We start from the raw sequence: 17516 nt of genomic DNA on the forward strand, positions 1-17516 counted from the left end.
TCATTTTTAATCTAAAGGACTTTATCATGCAATGTAAAATTTCTATGCCAGTGCTAAAGACAGAATAACAAGTTCATATAGTTAACCTTATTGCTTTGCATTTTGGTTGGCTTTAGAGAGAGTATATGATGACAATGTACTTGCAGATCTAGAACTGAAATGGAGATATATATGGGAGTTGTTGAATGATGTAAGAATGTTATTATCTTTTACTTGTGCTTACTATGTTGGTGAGTATTAACGATTTATTATATCGATTTTTTTTGTAAAATATAAATTATGACCTTGGATTTGGAACCAGGACTACAAGTTCTACATGTAATTAGTGTATATTTTGTATTAGTTTAATTTCTGTGTAATTACCTAAGTGTTAGTTTAGAGACTCTGGCATATTTTTTTCCTTTTATGTTAATAGTTCATCTTGATAATTACAGTCCGTGAGTAATGTTCTTCTTTTTTAAAGCAATCCAACGGGGTTTAATTTATACATAGATTTAAGTTTTAGCATGTTTGATCCACCCTTGCATTTGATGCTCACGTGCTGCAAGGTGAAATACAAAATCTTCTAACAGTTTGAAAAGAACTGCATTGTGTATATCATGTACACTCTTAAAATTTTTTTGCAATAAATAATGTAAGTGAGATTTTTTAATTTTTTTGCAACATTTTTTTAGCATTTGAAAAATATTTATCTACATACTTTATTTATACTTTTTAAATTTTTTGAAACAAATTTCTACAACCACACGAAACGCGGTTTTTTCACTTAGTTAATATAATAATTGAATAACTTGAGAAGGTGTTCAATTCAATATTATAATTAACAAATTTTGAAAAATGTTTCATATAACTCTTATATAACTGAAATTATGTATATTGACCATCACAGGACATGGCAAATCATTCGCGTCGTCTAGTTTTATGTTGTATATTTTCGTATTTTGTTTACTTTCGTGTTTGTTTACTTTTATTTCGTATTGTTTCATGTCATATTTTTCTGTAAAATTGGATATTAATATAAAATAAATAAATAAATAAATAAAAATATAATATTTTTTGGTAAAAAATTTACAAAATTTACAAAATATATATTGAAGTCACATGTAAATACAATAATATGAAATCAAGTATTATATTTAAAATAAATATGCATACATTTATTATAAATATACATATATTCATTATAAATATTAATATTTAATTATATTATTTATTTGTATCGTATACTCCGTGTCTTGTGGTGTATCCGAAAGGTAAACACAAAATCGACACTAAATCTCAATCGTGTACTTTTGTGTATTAAAAAAGTAAAAATAAACACCAAATTATTGTGTCATTTTGTGTCGTGTAAGTCGTGCCGTATCCAAAATTATCGAGTTTAACTATCAAAATATTAGTTCTTCTTGTGTTGTGTACAAAGACATAACCACATCTCAGTATATATTCCTCTTCTTATTTAATTTTATCCCCGAAGTCTTTATTTTAAAAATCGCCGATAAATGACTTAATAATCGGTCAAATTTTTTTGTCCGAAATTGACCGATTTCCGATAAATCGCCGATAAATTATCCGATTTTTTAAAAATCATCTGATAAATCACAAATCGGTACCTCAACAGAATAATTCCGATTTCCAAAATCTGTAAAACTACCCGGAGTGTGTAATAAATGTTTTAATATTTATTTGAGATTGAGGAAGATGTATGCCCTCTAATATCATACTCCTCCCTATATTTTTTTATATGATATTTGACTTTTGTACACTCACTTTTAAGTATTTTGACCGCATATTTAAAATCATAATTTTTATTTTTTTTGAATAAAATTGTATAACTAAAACTTTAATTCACAAAAAAGATTTAAAAAATTATTATTATTTTAAGTATGTGATCATTGGACTTAAAAGTTTGTGCATAAAAGTCAAATGTATAAAAAATAGATTGAATATTAATAATACCTACAAGTGCTATTTAAAGTATTTAAAATTTTCAAATGTTGAATATTATTATTTAGTTAATGCAGTTGAAAGAAATTGTAATAGGAGTCTAAATGTTTATAATTTGTCCATGAAGACTGTTGTTGAAAAAGTAAATTGCGTCTGTCATAATATGTACTCGTTTCAAAAAATTTAAAATAAGAAATTTATGATTTGATATTAATAAATAATTTTTAAATGATAGGTAAATAAATACTTATAAATTAAATAAGTGTTTGGATAATTTTATTTATAAATCTTAATTTTTTTACTTTAATAAACTAAAAATAATTTTTAAATACAATTATCTTAATTCATGAATTTTAAATTAGAAAAATATTTAAAAACATAAATGTTAAAAGTAAAGTTAATAAAAAAGCGGAAAGTCAACGGAAGTTGAAAAGAAGTACTTCGTTTTTTACATTCAACTTGTTATTTTATAAGTTATAAATTCGACTAATAAGTTTGGTTGCATACTTGAAGTTGTTTTTGAGTCAAAATTCAGTTGTATTTAGTTAAATTTGACCTTTTTTGGTCGTATTTACTTCAATAAGAACGATTTTTGGACCGTCGTATTCGCTTGAGTTATATTTAGTAAAATAGTCATTTTTAGTATACGAGTGGCTAAATTCAACCGTTTAAATTCGATCGAAAATGCTTAAAAAAATCTCACCCAAAAATTGAATTTTTGATATAATTTGAAATGTCCGCCTAAATATAAATTTGACCATATATGGTTAAAAACATTCTTCTAAATTTGACGAATGCGGTCGAATTAACGAGCACCAAATTATTTAAAAAAAAACTTATCGGAAAATTCTCAAATTCCGATGAGTTTCAAAAAATCAGCGAACAATTCCGATAACTCCGATGTTACCAAAAATGGGGTTTTTTCGGTTCAGTTTCACACCACAAATCAGTCTTAAACCCTCACACGCCATTGCATTCGTTTTTTCACCCACCTATCTCGCCTCCTTTTTCGATTTTATCACATTCCCACTGGCACCAACCATCTTATTCAGTCATTCGGTCAACAAGGTAACGTAAAACAAGCCCTTTATTTCCTTTCTCAAGGGACCCCCATCTTCAAATTTTTGAGCTTTGAATCTATTCTTGCTCCATAAAAACTCATCTTTTGATGTAAGAACTGTTCATAATCATGTTATTGATAAAAGATTTGATCAGAATCCTTTCTTGCTACTAAACTTATTGGTATTGTTACGCCCAGACTCCTTCGTCTTAGTGAACAGGCTTCGGCTGCCTTAAGAATACCTTCGACCGGTACCTGAAAGTGAAGAGAATGCGAGGGTGGATACCCCCGATTCACTTTCGGTGTGAGAATAAGAATCTGGTTGTAAAGGTGGGTAAATAACACAAGAAAAGCAGAGTGTATGCGAGAATGTCCCTCTGTTGTCTTACTTTCCAGGGGGTTTTATACCCATATTACTCATGAATGCTCATCCATTATTCGTCATTAAGGAGGGAGTGAAAAGGGGGCGTTATCCCTCTTATCCTTTCCAACGGTCTGGAAGAAGAATGGGCCTTGGCCTAGGACTTCCGTGGGCCTTCGTCTCGCGGGCCTGAAGGACCTTCGGCCCAGTAGCTTAATTGTACATTGAGCCTTCGTTCGATGAGTTTTGTTGGGCCTATAACCAACATGTCCCTGTCCTTTGGCCGGGCCTTCGGGCCGGCCAACGGACACCGGTCTTGGCCCATATTGGGGCGAAGAAACCCTAGGGTGACTGCTTCAGTTCCGCCTCGATCTTCGGTCGTACACGTGGCAAGCTTGTGGGAACTTGTAGTGCATTAAAGCGACAGCTGTTGGCACGTCGTTCCAAGACCCAATCTCAGCCGTTGAATCTCAACCATTTTAATCTGGGATGTCTATTTTAAAAACCCCCAAACGTCGCCTTTCTGAATTCTTTTTGGGCGCCAATATAAAGTCCATTTGTGCATTTTCCTTTTCTTTTTATCACTTCCATTTTCTTATATGTAGCAGCGAACTATGGTGAGTTTCTCAATCATGGGCAACAACAATTCCGTCTTTCCGGACTATCCCATTTCAATTCAGGAACATCTTCAAATCAGTAAGTTCTTTTTCGCCTTTCCATTGCTTTTTTCACTTGCATGCTAGTTTTTGAGTTTTATGGTGTTTGCATGTGGGCTCAGTGGCTTTCGTCAAGTCTTTGAGTTTACGGGACATTTCTGGGTTTTATGTTCGTGTGCTGTGTGTTTTTTCCCACCCTTTTAAAATTTTGGGTACTTTTGGGTAGGCAATAGGAGTTTTCTGGGTTTCCCCATGGGTTTAAAGATGGCATGCGAGGCATTTTTTGGCCAAGAACTCTCTTCGGGGGGTTCTTGGCCTAAGAACGTCCTTCGGGAGCCGACCCTAGGGGCAGATAGGCGGTTTGGAGTTTAAAGATGGCAGGCGAAGGGTTTCTGGGGCGAGAACTTCCTTCGGGGAACTTGCCCTTTGGAACAGCCTTCAGGAGCCGACTCCATATCTTTTTCTGTTCGCTCGGTTCTGGGACATGTACTCGGCCTTTTAATATTTTTCATTTTTCCTTTATCTTGTCCCGAGTACATGGACTAATGTCTCTCTGTTTTCGAATACAGGGACATGGACATAGCGAATCGCCCCCCAGAGACTTGGGACCCAAGGTCGGGCACTTTGGTAGGAACATCTTCTATTCGCCCCGAGAGAACGGGTCGGGATCTTTTTAGATCGGTGGCGAATTACCCGGCGGCGAATAACCGGTCAGAGTTATCGAAGGTGAGGATAATTCAGATGTATTCTGATTTCTTTGTCCCTCAGAACTTCTTCTGGCTCTATGCCCCAAGGGGAACGAGCGGATTTACGATATTCCTGGAGTGCCGGAAGGGTACGGCGACTGTGCTGTCGAGATCTCGGAGGCGGCGTTCAAGTGCGGCTTCCGAGTTCCAATACTGAAGATGGTGACGTATCTCTTCAGACAGACGGGGATCGCTCTGGGGCAGATGGATCCTAATGGGTTCATCCATATCAACTGCTTCCAGAATAGGTGCCTTCATGCCGGAGTTCGCCCAACTCCGAGGCTATTCTGGTGGCATTACGACTTCCGAAGGAACCCGAAGAACCCGGGATTTTATACCATTGCTCGTCGGGCTGGCCGGGCGGATTGGACGGCCACCAACTCCAGTAACAAGAAGACCCATACTCACTGGTGTTTCGTGAGTGGTCGGAAGTTGGATCCATTGTCCGTCTGGCGGGACGTAAACCCTTCGCTGCTCCTCGCTCCGAGCCTAACATAGAGGGAGAAGGAGGACTACGCGACCCTGGTAAACGTCAGCGTGAGCAATCTAGGTCCCGAGGAGTTTCGGGATAGAGACTGGCTACTAAGTTTGTGGGGTGGGGGTAACAAACTTCTCATTTGTCTATCGGATTATTTCAGTTAGCTGTCATTCGTTTATTCATACGTTCCTTCATTCTATCTTTTTTATCTGACATATTTTCCTTCGTTTATGTTTCAGTGTCTTCCAGGGAGGCCCTGATTGAAAGGAAGAAAGCCAGGGCGGCCGAAAAAAGGGCCGCAGAAGAGGCCGCGAAGAAGAAGGCTGCTGATGGAGGGGCCACGCCGAATCCTTCCGGGGAGACCGAGGAGAGGCCCTAGGCGGAGAGGGTCACGCCGCTTCATCAGGCTCCAGTGGCCTCTGATAATGATGAGGATGAGCCGGTGGTGGTGAGGGAAGGGAACCCTTCCAAGAGGACCCGCAGTCGGGAGGGGATCGTTCAGTCTTATCTTCCTGGCTGGGGCGTGTTGATGTCTGATCATACTGTCTACCCGGTGAGGCAGTCTACGAAGTAGGTGGCTTCAGACTAGTGCCATGGCCTCCAGCTCCCGGCCGATCTTCCGGCCTTTGCTTCGGCTTCTCCGACCGAGGCTTGCACCGAGCTTTTGTCCTTTTTGTCCCTGGTATGTTTTTAAATTTTCTTTATTTTTTCTTTCGCTCATCTTTTACTCTTCCGCACCTTTCTCTTTGTTTAATGCTTCTTGTCTTTTTTGTAGGCTGCTCCTTGGGCTGCGGCCGTGGAGGACAAAGTTAGGGACATGGAGGCTCGGATGGCTGAGGTGAAGGAGCTGGAGAGGAGGGCCACGGCGGCCGAGGAGGAACTTGAAAGGGTGAAAACCCAGAACAAGGTCCTGGACGACCAGGCCACCGTGCTGAAGGGGGATAAGGCCAAGCTGGAGGAAGCCCTCAAGAAGGCGAACCGGAGGATCTCCCACCGGAACGTCCAGCTGAAGAAGTCCCGCAAGGAGCTTCGGAAGAAGCAGAAACAGCTGGACCAGACGGAGGAGCGCTGCTTCCAGTTCGGTGCTGACTATATTTTGGAGAAGGCCCATGGCCTGAACTGGGACTATAAGCAGTTGCTGGACCACAACTTGGAGGATCCTATTGGCCGGCCTGCAGTTGAAGCCCCTCCTGTCTCCTCTGGCGAAGACGAAGAGCTCTCAGATGAAGACCCTCAGGCCTAAGCTTTCAGCACTGAGGTGCTTGACATGACTGAAGATGATCTTGTTGCGAAGTTTGTCGTTGGTTTTTCCATGGTCGTACCTAACTCTTGCAGCGGCTTTCTTCATTCATCTTCTTGTAATGTTATTTTTAATAATCAATACTCCTGTATTCGAGCTTTTGTAATTTAAGTAGCCTTCGGGCTTTTATATTTTAATGCATCTTTCATCTTTTGTCAGCATTGTTTCTTTTATTTTAACCGTGTATTTTATTCGTCTTAACGAATTGTATCTTCGGCCTTGTTAATTCGCCTTAACGATTTTAATAGAATGAATTGTATCTTCGGCTTGATTTGCCTTAACAATTTTACTTAACAAGATGAATCGCATCTTCGGCTTTCGCCTTAGCAATCTAGTAGAACGAATTATATCTTCGGCTTGATTTGCCTTAACAATTTTATTTAAGAAAAACAATTTTACTTAACAATTTTACTTAACAAAATGATTCGCATCTTCGGCTTTTGCCTTAGCAATTTTGATGCCTTACTACCCCTCGTGGCCCCGAGGGTTAAAGGCCGAAGGTAAATTTGGGCTGTTAATGCTTTAAGTTACTGCTCTTGGGTGAAGGAACAGGAATGCTGATCGTTCGGTGATTGCCCCTTGACCGACATGTCATTGTTCGTTCGGTCAATAAGAAGTTTCGGCTTGTCTTCTTCGGGGTTGCCCCTGGACCAGGCCGTCTTCATTCTGTATTTGTTTGTAAATACAATCGTGATTGAGGCCGAAGGATCATGTCCTTTTCTATATTGCCCCTGGACAGGGTTTCCTTCGGACCTCTTTAATATATCATGAACAAGGGAATGGTGAAAGATATGGGCTTATCTTAGGATTGCCCCTTAAGGCCCTTCGTTCGTCCTTTCTACGTGCAAATTAAATAATAGTGTAGTGAGGGATGTTTGAGTTTTGTGGGATTGCCCCTCATGATATGTAATTCATTAACAAATTTATCGAAGGCGGCGACCGGAGGGTTTATCGTCTTCGGGGTCACCCTTAGATAATACTCAGGCGGTCGCAGCTTTGGTACTTAATAAAGAAATGTGACAGAAAGTGCACCTTTATTTATAATCGAACTGCTTACATTCCTCATACGGAATTCAAGTACAAACTTTAACTTTTAAAGAAATTTCTCACTGATAAAACTTCCGAAGGCGACTGGCGTGCCAAGTGTTTTTGATTGCTTCGCCCGATAGTGTTTCAAGCTTGTATGTTCCGTGACGGATGACCTCGATCACCTTATAGGGCCCTTCCCAGTTAGGCTGAAGCTTTCCTTGTTTGGCCGGCATAGATGCGGCTAGCTCCCTTAGGACCAGGTCTCCGACTCCGAAAGACCTCTTCTTGACGTTGGAGTCATAATGTTGTGCCGCTTGTAGAAAGTATTTCATGTTCCTTTGATGGGCAGCTTCTCTTTCCTCCTCTAATAAGTCTACGTTCGCCCTTAGCCCGAAGCTATTAGTTTCTACATTGTAGGTCTCAGTTCGATATGATTCCAAGCCTACTTCGACTGGAATTAGGGCTTCGGTTCCATAGGCCATTCTGAAAGGAGTTTCTTCCGTTGATGTCCTAGGGGTCGTTCGGTAGGCCCATAAGATCCAAGGGAGTTCTTCCACCCATCTTCCTTTAGCTTCTCCCAGCCTCTTCTTTACTGCTTGAAAGATTACTTTATTCGCCACTTCTACTGCTCCATTCCCTTGCGGGTGGGCGACTGAGCTAAACCTCTGTTCAATTCCCAAGTGGTGTAGGAACTTATGAAATTTGTTTCCAATAAACTGGGTTCCATTGTCAGAGATGCAGATCTTCGGAATCCCGAATCGGAGAATAATCTGTTCTACGAAGAACTTCTTTGCTGCCTCTTCGGTAGTGGCAGAGAGAGGTCGGGCTTCAACCCACTTGGTCATGTAATCGATGGAAATTATACAGTATTTTGCTTGCCTCGTGCTTTTTGGGAGAATGCCCACAATATCCACGGCCCACACGTCGAACGGAATGAGACTTAGCACCGAAGTCATCTCTTCTGGGGGCTGTTTTGGGACAGTGGCGAACAATTGGCACTGTACACACCTCTTTACATAGTTGCTGGCGTCGGCCTTCAGGGTGGGCCAAAAGAATCCCTGTCGGAGAATTTTAAAGGCGAGGGACCGACCGGCCAGTTGCTCGCCGCAAATTCCTTCGTGCACTGCCTCAAGAGCCTGTCGTTGTTCTTCGGTGTTTATAAATCGCAGAAGGGGTTGACTAACTGATTGGCGATACATCCGCCCACTAATGATTGTGTAGCTCGACGCTCTATATTTTATTTTTAGCGCCTCCCCTCGGTCTGGAGGTAGAATGCCTTTCTCCAGAAAGTTCCTGAGGGGGGTCATCCAATCGCTCCCCTGGTGGATCTCCAGACATTTTTTCTTCTCGATCAAAGGCATCTTGGCTTCGGTGAGGTAAATAGAACCAGTTAGGTTCTGTGTCTCGGCCGAAGCTAGCCTGGAAAGGGCATCCGCCCGAGCATTGTTCTCCCTGCCGATTTGACTTAGCTCAAAGGTTTCAAATGACAAAGAAGCATCTCTTACCTTGGCAGCATAGGCTTTCGTTCGGGGATCTCTTTGCTCATATTCCCCCGTGAAGTATTTCACAACCAGTATGGAGTCGCTGAAAGCCCTTAGATGCTTCGCCTCAAGGCTTCGGGCCAGCTCCATCCCTGCGAGGAGTGCCTCGTACTCTGCTTCATTGTTCGTCAAGGGAAAGTCGAATCTTATAGCCTGGCATATCTCAAATCCTTTGGGGCTGGAGAGAATTAAGCCGGCCCCACACTTTTTTCCGGCTACCGACCCATATACAAAAAGTTTCCACTTCCCAGGGATCCGGATTAGCTGTTCGTCGGGTGTAAGATCCTTCGGCCCCGAGAAGGTGCACTCGACCACAAAGTCGGCCAGAGCTTGAGCTTTGATCTCCGTCCTGGGGACATACTTGAGATCAAATTCCCCAAGTTCAATGGACCAGGCCACGACTCTTCCCGAGGCTTCGGGCCTCGTTAAAATCTTCTTCAGAGATTGACTAGTGACGACTTGAATCGTTTGGCCTTGGAAATAATGTCATAATTTTCGGGAGGCCATAACCAACCCATATGCAATTTTTTTGACATTGGGGTACCTTGTCTCTGCATCCTTGAGGACATGGGTTACGTAGAACACAGGGTGTTGATTGCCTTCATAGTTTTTCACAAGCACCGCCCCCAGAGTTCTGTCGGACACGGCTAGATAAAGCTGGAGGGTTTCCTTCGGATCGGGCCCCATTAAGTGCGGTGCCTTTGTAAGATACTCTTTTACTTCCTCGAATGCCCTTTGGCACTCGGCTCCCCACTCAAAATTCTTTGACCCTTTGAGCACGGCGAAGAAGGGGAGTGCCTTCTCGGCTGACCGGGAAATGAAACGCCGAAGGGCGGTGAGTCGGCCGGTCAATTTCTGGATGTCTCTGATGCATTTAGGAGGTTCCATATTAATGAATGCCTCGATCTTCTCTGGGTTCGGCTCTATCCCCCGGGCGCTGACCATGTAACCAAGAAATTTTCCACTAGAGACTCCAAAGGTACATTTGTTCGGATTGATCCTCATGTTGTTCCTCCGGAGCGTTTCGAAGCATTCTAAGTCTTCGGCATGATCTTGGAACAGTGATTTTACAATCATATCATCCACATATGCCTCCATGTTCCTTCCGATCTGCTCTTTAAAGACCTTGTTTATCATTCGTTGGAATATGGCTCAAACGTTCTTCAGTCCGAAGGGAATTTTAATATAAGCATAAGTCCCCTTCGGAGTTATGAACGCTGTCTTGGGCACATCCTCGTCATTCATAGCAATTTGATGATAATAAAAAAAAGCATCCAAAAAACTAAGTACCTCATATCCTGCCGTGGCGTCTATCAGTTGGTCGATATTATGCAAGGGGTAGTGATCCTTCAGACATGCTTTATTGAGATCCGTATAGTCCACACACATCCTCCACTTCCTATTTGACTTCTTGACGACCACCACGTTGGCCAGCCAGTCGGGATATTCAATTTCTTTGATAAATTTAGCTTCCAACAATTTTTCTACTTCGGCCTCTATGACCTTCTGTCGTTCGACTGCAAATGTCCTCTTCTTCTGCTTCACCGGTTTGGCCTCGGGCTGCACATTCAAGCAGTATTTTGCCGTCTTGGGATCCAAACCGGGCATGTCTTCCGGCCCCCAGAAGAACACAACATGTTATTGCTGAATGACAGCTATTACCTTCGTCTTCAGATCTGCCCCCATGTTTTTCCAATCCGAACCATCTTTCCCGAATGGCCCGCGTACAATTCCACTTCTTCGATTTCTGCTGTGGGTTCGGCAATCGGGCTCGAGAGGTCGGCCCCAAATTTCTCCAGCTCAATATTCAATGTTTCTCGGCTTTCGCTGGGCTCAGATACAACCCGCTTCTTCTTTCCAGTTCCGTCCGGCCCTTCGTATTCCTGATCCTTCTCGAGATCTTCCAGCATTATGATTCGGGCGGTTTTCTGATCACCCCTCATTTTTCCTACCCCTTTCTTAGTTGGGAACTTGAGCTTAAGATAGGGTATAGACTCCACCGCTTCAAAGGTTGACAATAAGGGCCTCCCAAATATTGCATTGTACGGGCTTTCGATCCGAACCACGTAGAATTTTACTGGCTTCTCAATAGTATATGGCAATTTGCCTAGGAGGACTGGGAGAGTAATTTTTCCTTCAAACTGAATGGGATGCCCTCCGATGGCGTAAAGGAGAGCCTCATTGCAGGGCTCAAGCTGTTCTCCGGCCAAGTTCATCTTACAGTAGGTTTTGTGAAGCAATATGTTGGCCGAGCTGCCGGTATCCACCATTACCTTCCATATCTTATTTTTCCCGATGATAGGATTGATGATAAGAGGGTCCTCGTATGGGCGAATGACATCCTCATAGTCTTCTGTGCTGAAGGTCATGGGCATATGGGCCTTTGCCTGCCCGAACTGATATAGATTGTACACTTGTCAGGCATATTTCTTCTTGGTTGTCTTACTATCCTTATCTAGGATGTTGCCTCAAGATATAGTTTTTACTTCACCCCTTATCCAGTCCCTTCGCTCTGGCGCCTCGGCCTCTATCTCCTCCTCCTGATTCTCCTTCGGCCCAAGCCTATCTCTCAGATCTCGGACGAACTGATTAAGCTCGCCGTCTTTGATCATACGCTCAATGATCTTTTTGAGGTGATAGCACTCATCAGTGTTATGCCCCTTGTCCCTGTGATAGTCGCAATATTTATCGGGGTTCTTCTTGTGGTTTGGGACCTTCATTTTGGTGGGACGGACGAATCCGGGTTTGCCCTTGATCTCATGGAGAATCTTGGAGATCGGCGCATTCAGAGGGGTGAATACGGCCGAATCTCTATCTCGTCGTCGTTCGGCCCCACAATCCGTTTCTTTTCTTCCTTCTTTCCTACTATCCCTTCGGTCAGCGCCTGATCTTGAGCCTTCGTATTTGTCGGCTCGCTTTGATTGGTCATCCCTTCTTGAATCCTTATACCCCCCAATGCTTTCCATTTTTCGGCGAATGTTCTCGCCTCTCACATATATATCATTCAGGGATTTCGGGGGAAAATCGTAAAAAGATGAGCGAAGCTTTTTACCTATATAGGGGTCCATCCCCGCCGTTAAGAAGCCCATCTCCTTGATTTTTTCCAGATTAGTGACCATCCCAGCTTCTTCCTTAAACCGTGCAAGATAGTCCCCCAACTCTTCGTTCGCCCTTTGTCTGCAGTGGACCAGGGCTTCAGTATCCTTCGCCTTCCGGTACAGGTGCGAGTAGTACTTCAAAAACTTCTTCTTCAACTGCTCGTAGGATCCAATGGACCTGGACTTGAGGGACTTGTACCACATCGAAGCCGACCCCTTGAGATAGGTCTTGAACATTTTTCACAACATAATATCATTGTGACCCATCCCAACCATCAGGAGTTCGTCTTTTTCGCAGTGGTCCTCGGGGCCTCCTTTCCCATTGAACTCGCTCATCTTAGGGAATTGCCTCTCTTCACCTGGGGGGATCGATACTGCTCAATTTCTTGTATCACGACCGATTCTCTATCGGCCCTCCTATCGCCGAACATGGCCTTCTCTAGGCGATTGAGCTTGAGGCGGGATCCATCGGGTTCCTCATCCGAATTAGAAGAAAAAGGTTGTTTGGTCCTTTTCCTTCGGGGATGCAAACAGAGTTAGACTCATCTTCTTCGTCATGCAACCGATGTTCTCTTCTATCCTTATTCGTTCCCGGCTCGTCGGACCGTATTGCTTCACGCAAGGCTCGCTCTTGCAATTCAATCTCCCCTCTTTGAAGCTGCAGGGCCTTTAGCCGGAGCACGTCAGCCTCTTTTCGCTTCGCTCGGGCTTCTGCTTCCTTGTCAGCTTGATCAGTTTTGGCCTTGCCCTTCTCCGTGGCCTTTTCTGCTCGGATCTTTAGGAGTAAGGTCTCTTCTTCGGGAGTCAATGTGATGTCCCCATCTCCGTCCACTAGGGTGGATGGTTGTCCTTTGTCAGAAAAACTAGGCGACGGTGAATGCTCATGAATTATTTCTGTCATGTTCTCGTTCTCAGTTTGTAACTCTCGTGTTCCCACAGATGGCGCCAAATGTTATGCCCAGACTCCTTCGGCTTAGTGAACAGGCTTCGGCTGCCTTAAGAATACCTTCAGCCGGTACCTGAAAGTGAAGAGAATGCGAGGGTGGATACCCCCGATTCACCTCCGGTGTGAGAATAAGAATCTGGTTGTAAATGTGGGTAAATAACACAAGAAAAGTAGAGTGTATGTGAGAATGTCCCTCTGTTGTCTTACTCTCCAGGGGGTTTTATACCCATATTACTCATGAATGCTCATCTGTTACTCGTTATTAAGGAGGGAGTGAAAAGGGGGCATTATGCCTCTTATCCTTTCCAATGGCCTGGAAGAAGAGTGGGCCTTGGCCTGGGACTTCCGCGGGCCTTCGTCTCGCGGGCCTGAAGGACCTTCGGCCCAGTAGCTTAATTGTACATTGGGCCTTCGTTCGATGGGTCTTGTTGGGTCTATAACCAACAGGTATGTTCTTTGATTTAGGTTTAGTTGATAATGCATGTCAAGTGTTTGATAGAATTTGTAACAGAAATGTGTTTGTGTAGAATGCTTTGTTTTAAGTGTTGGTTAAAGTTGGGTACGGTGATAAGGTTTGTGTATGTACAGGAGGTGTTGTGCTTAAAGAAGGAAAAATTGAGGGAGAGGGAGCGGGGAATGGTGGTTGAATGATGAGAGAAGGGGGGGGGGGTAGGAGTTAAATAATATTAATTTTTAATTTTTTTATAAAATATAAAACTAACCGTTAGAATTATATTTTAGTACTTGAATCACTGACGGGCTAAAACTAAATACAACCACAGTCAATTGAATTTAGGAGTGCCAATTCATAAATTCAACCGACTTCGTATATTATGTATTTTCTATTATGAAAATTAAAATTCAGATAATATCTATAAAAAATATTGTAATTTGTTAATCTTTTTCTTAAAATATTATATTTTTATAATTTATTTTAAAAAGTTAATATTTTAATAAAAAAATTGAAATTGTGATTTTGATCAATTTTATGATAAATTTCATTAACAAGAGTGTGTTGTCAAATTTAGAATTCTGTTTAATTATACTTTATTTGTTAAAATAATCGAGATCTAATGATTGAAATACATTTATATTTTTCTAAATTTTTTTATCATATCATTAAAATATATAAATCTTGACATCCGTAAAATTGGATCATTTATAAACATTTTTTAAAAATCGGAACATCGGTATGTGATTAAACGCTAGTTAGAAGTACCCGTCAAATTACCAGTTGATTGTTAAAAATATTAATCCCAATACATTTATTTTTTTCTAAATTTTTTATCATATCACTAAAATATATAGATATTGATAAGGTCGGATAATTCATAAATATTTTTCAAAAATTTGAAACATCGGTATTGGACTAACACTAGTAAATACTAGTCAAACTACTACTTGACTGTTAAAATAGCAAACCAAATATATTTATTTTTTTCTAAATTTTTTTATCATATCAGTAAAATATATGAATATTGACATCGTTAAAGTTGGATCATTCATAAACATTTTTTTAAAAAATTGAAACATGAGTATGAGACTAAATACTAGTAGGAAGTACTGGTCAAACTACTAGTTGACTATTAAAATAACAAATCAAATACAATTATTTTTTTTAATTTTTTATCATATCACTAATATATATAGATATTGATATCATAAGGTTGGATCATTCATAAACATTTTAAAAAAAATCGAAACATCAATATGAGACTAAACAATAGTAAGAAGTACTAGTAAAACTATTAGTTGACTGTTAAAATAGAAAACCAAATATAATTAATTTTTTCTTAAAATTTTGATCATATCACTAAAAAATATATATATTTACATATATAAGATTGGATCATTCATAAACATTTATTAAAAATTCGAAATATCAGTATGACACTTAACACTAGTAAGAAGTAGTAGTCAAACTACTAGTTTACTGTTAAAATAGCAAACCAAATACAATTATTTTTTCTAAAATTTTAATCATATCACTAAATTATATAGATATTGACATCCGTAAGGTTGGATCATCCATAAATATTTTTTAAAAAATTGAAATATATGTATGGGACTAAACACTAGTAAGAAGTACTGGCCAACTACTAATTGACTGTTAAAATAGCAAACCAAATGCATTTTTTTTCTAAATTTTTTATCATATCACTTAAATATATAGATATTGACATCTGTAAGGTTGGATCATTCATAAACATTTTTTAAAAAATCAAAACATTAATATGAGACTAAACACTAGTAAGAAGTACTAGTCAAACTACTAGTTGACTGTCAAAATAGCAAACCAAATATTAATATTTTTTTCTAAATTTTTTATCATATCACTAAACTGTATAGATATTGACATCTATAAGATTGGATAATTTATAAATATTTTTTTAAAAATTAAAACATCAGTATGGGACTAAAAACTAGTAAAAAGTACTAGTCAAGTTACTAGTTGACTGTTGAAATAGAAAACCAAATATATTTACTGTCTCGTTTTGTGCGATGCAGTATGATAGGAGATACAATAAACCTTGATTGTGTTATTAATATTGCATTAATTGCATTTGGCTTGGACTACATACAAGGCCCATTTATGAAGGCCCAATAGCCCTGAATATTAATTATTTTCGTAGCTAATAAATATGGGAAAAATCAGCTGTTGGGAAAAGTCCTATTAAGGATATGAATCCTTGTGGATTAGCCTCCAAGAGGTCTCATAAGGTAAGGAATCAGTTTCCTACTTCCTAGGACTCCAAAGTCCACTCTAAATCTGAGACCTGTCCACCAAATCTCCTTTCCCTAATCTAATTTCAAGGCTTTCCATGCCAATATAAGGGGCCTCACCCCATAAATTAGAACTACATTTTTGACTTGATCCTTGGCACACAACAAGGTACGTAGGCATCTTGTTAAGGCAGATTGAGTCATGAAACACAAGAGCAGTCAAATCGAGTCTCGAAGCTCACGAACCCTAGCAATAAATACGACCTAGTTTTTAATCCATAACATTTAGCGCCATCTGTGGGAAAGCATAATAACAACCATGGTGAGAACATGGAGCGGAAACAACGCCCCTGAAAGAACACCAGCTGAGATAACCCAACTAATTTGGTCATTGGTAGAGATACCCCCACATTCAACCTATGCCACTACCAAGAAGGAACTCTGGTGGGAACAACCGAGTCACAACCTCAAGGGACGAATACTCCTACTCTTCAAGGGACGAATCCCCAATTTCAGTAGCTACTAGCACCTGTGAATCCTTAACCTGTTGGGTATGAGTATTCAACAATTATGACCACTAACCCCCTTTACGGGATGCCATTATACCCAGAGGTTGGAGGGAGTGGGCACTCCAATCGGAGTGAAGCACAAGGGTAGACTCCCCATTACATACGTGGTTTGTCTCCTATTTCGGAGGATCAAGAATTCCCTAGGCCTTATACTAAGAGAGACTTCGAATCTTCAGATGATGATCTGGCTCCAAGAAGGAGGCGTGCTGGTAAAGAATCAATACCTGATGCTAATCAACGCCCTAGGAGCACACGAGGGACGAATTCCCAAGAAGTATAAGAGAGGATCAGGGCTCACGAAGCTAAGATCCAAAGGCTGAAGCGTGACTTGGAGGTGCACTTGATGGATGGTCCAATACCGAGAAGAGCTGCTGCCCCAAGGGCTTATCCAAGTGATCTCAGGTCCCTAGGAGATCTTGATGATCCAACTCCACCATTCACCGAAGAGATAATGAATGCCCACATCTCAAGGAAGTTTAAGATGCCCACCATTAAAGCTTTTGATGGCACTGGGGATCCCGCTAATCATGTCAGAACATTCTCTAATGCACTGTTGCTACAGCCCGTGAACGACGCTATTAAGTGTCAGACCTTTCCTCAAACCCTGTCGGGAATGGCTCAAAGGTGGTATAACCATTTGCCTCCAAATTCAATTGGATCCTTTGGAGACTTAAGTCAAGCTTTCATTAAGCAGTTCATCAGTGGAAGAGTGCATGAGAAGAGTTCAGCATCTCTCATGAGTATTGTGCAGAGAGTAAGTGAGTCCTTGAGAGACTATCTGAACTGTTTCACCAAAGAAGCTTTGAAGGTCCCAGACCTTGATGACGAGGTGGCTATGATAGCACTGCAGCAGGGAACTAGGGATAAGTTCTTCAAGATGTCATTAGCCAACCGCCCCCTGAAAGCATGTTACATGTCCAAAATAGGGTCGTGAAGTATATCAAGGTGGAGGAAAGCATGGGGAAGACGGTGGTGAATAATGAGCCCGTTGGTTGCAAGAAGCAAAAGACTGATCTAGAATATAATGCTGAAGACAATTATCTTAGAACTGAGCAAAACGCTGA

At 40.9% G+C, this 17516-nt stretch overlaps 2 protein-coding genes across 2 annotated transcripts; both read right to left on the reverse strand.

Moving 5' to 3' along the window:
• Positions 1–7651: 7651 nt before the first annotated feature.
• Positions 7652–8056, reverse strand: LOC141664704 (uncharacterized). The gene has a single exon (XM_074470658.1). It carries the CDS (start codon positions 8054–8056, stop codon positions 7652–7654), a length of 405 nt encoding a protein of 134 aa, XP_074326759.1.
• Positions 8057–11583: 3527 nt separating this feature from the next.
• LOC141664705 (uncharacterized) lies at positions 11584–12450 on the reverse strand. The gene has a single exon (XM_074470659.1). It carries the CDS (start codon positions 12448–12450, stop codon positions 11584–11586), a length of 867 nt encoding a protein of 288 aa, XP_074326760.1.
• Positions 12451–17516: the final 5066 nt, after the last annotated feature.

Source organism: Apium graveolens, chromosome 6 (genome assembly GCF_009905375.1).
Source record: "Apium graveolens cultivar Ventura chromosome 6, ASM990537v1, whole genome shotgun sequence".
NCBI lineage: Eukaryota > Viridiplantae > Streptophyta > Magnoliopsida > Apiales > Apiaceae > Apium > Apium graveolens.

What these genes read in the sequence shown, in the direction of transcription:
- LOC141664704 (XM_074470658.1), bottom strand. Translation starts at nt 8,056, where the DNA reads ATGGCCTATGGAACCGAAGCCCTAATTCCAGTCGAAGTAGGCTTGGAA.
- LOC141664705 (XM_074470659.1), bottom strand. Translation starts at nt 12,450, where the DNA reads ATGTTCAAGACCTATCTCAAGGGGTCGGCTTCGATGTGGTACAAGTCC.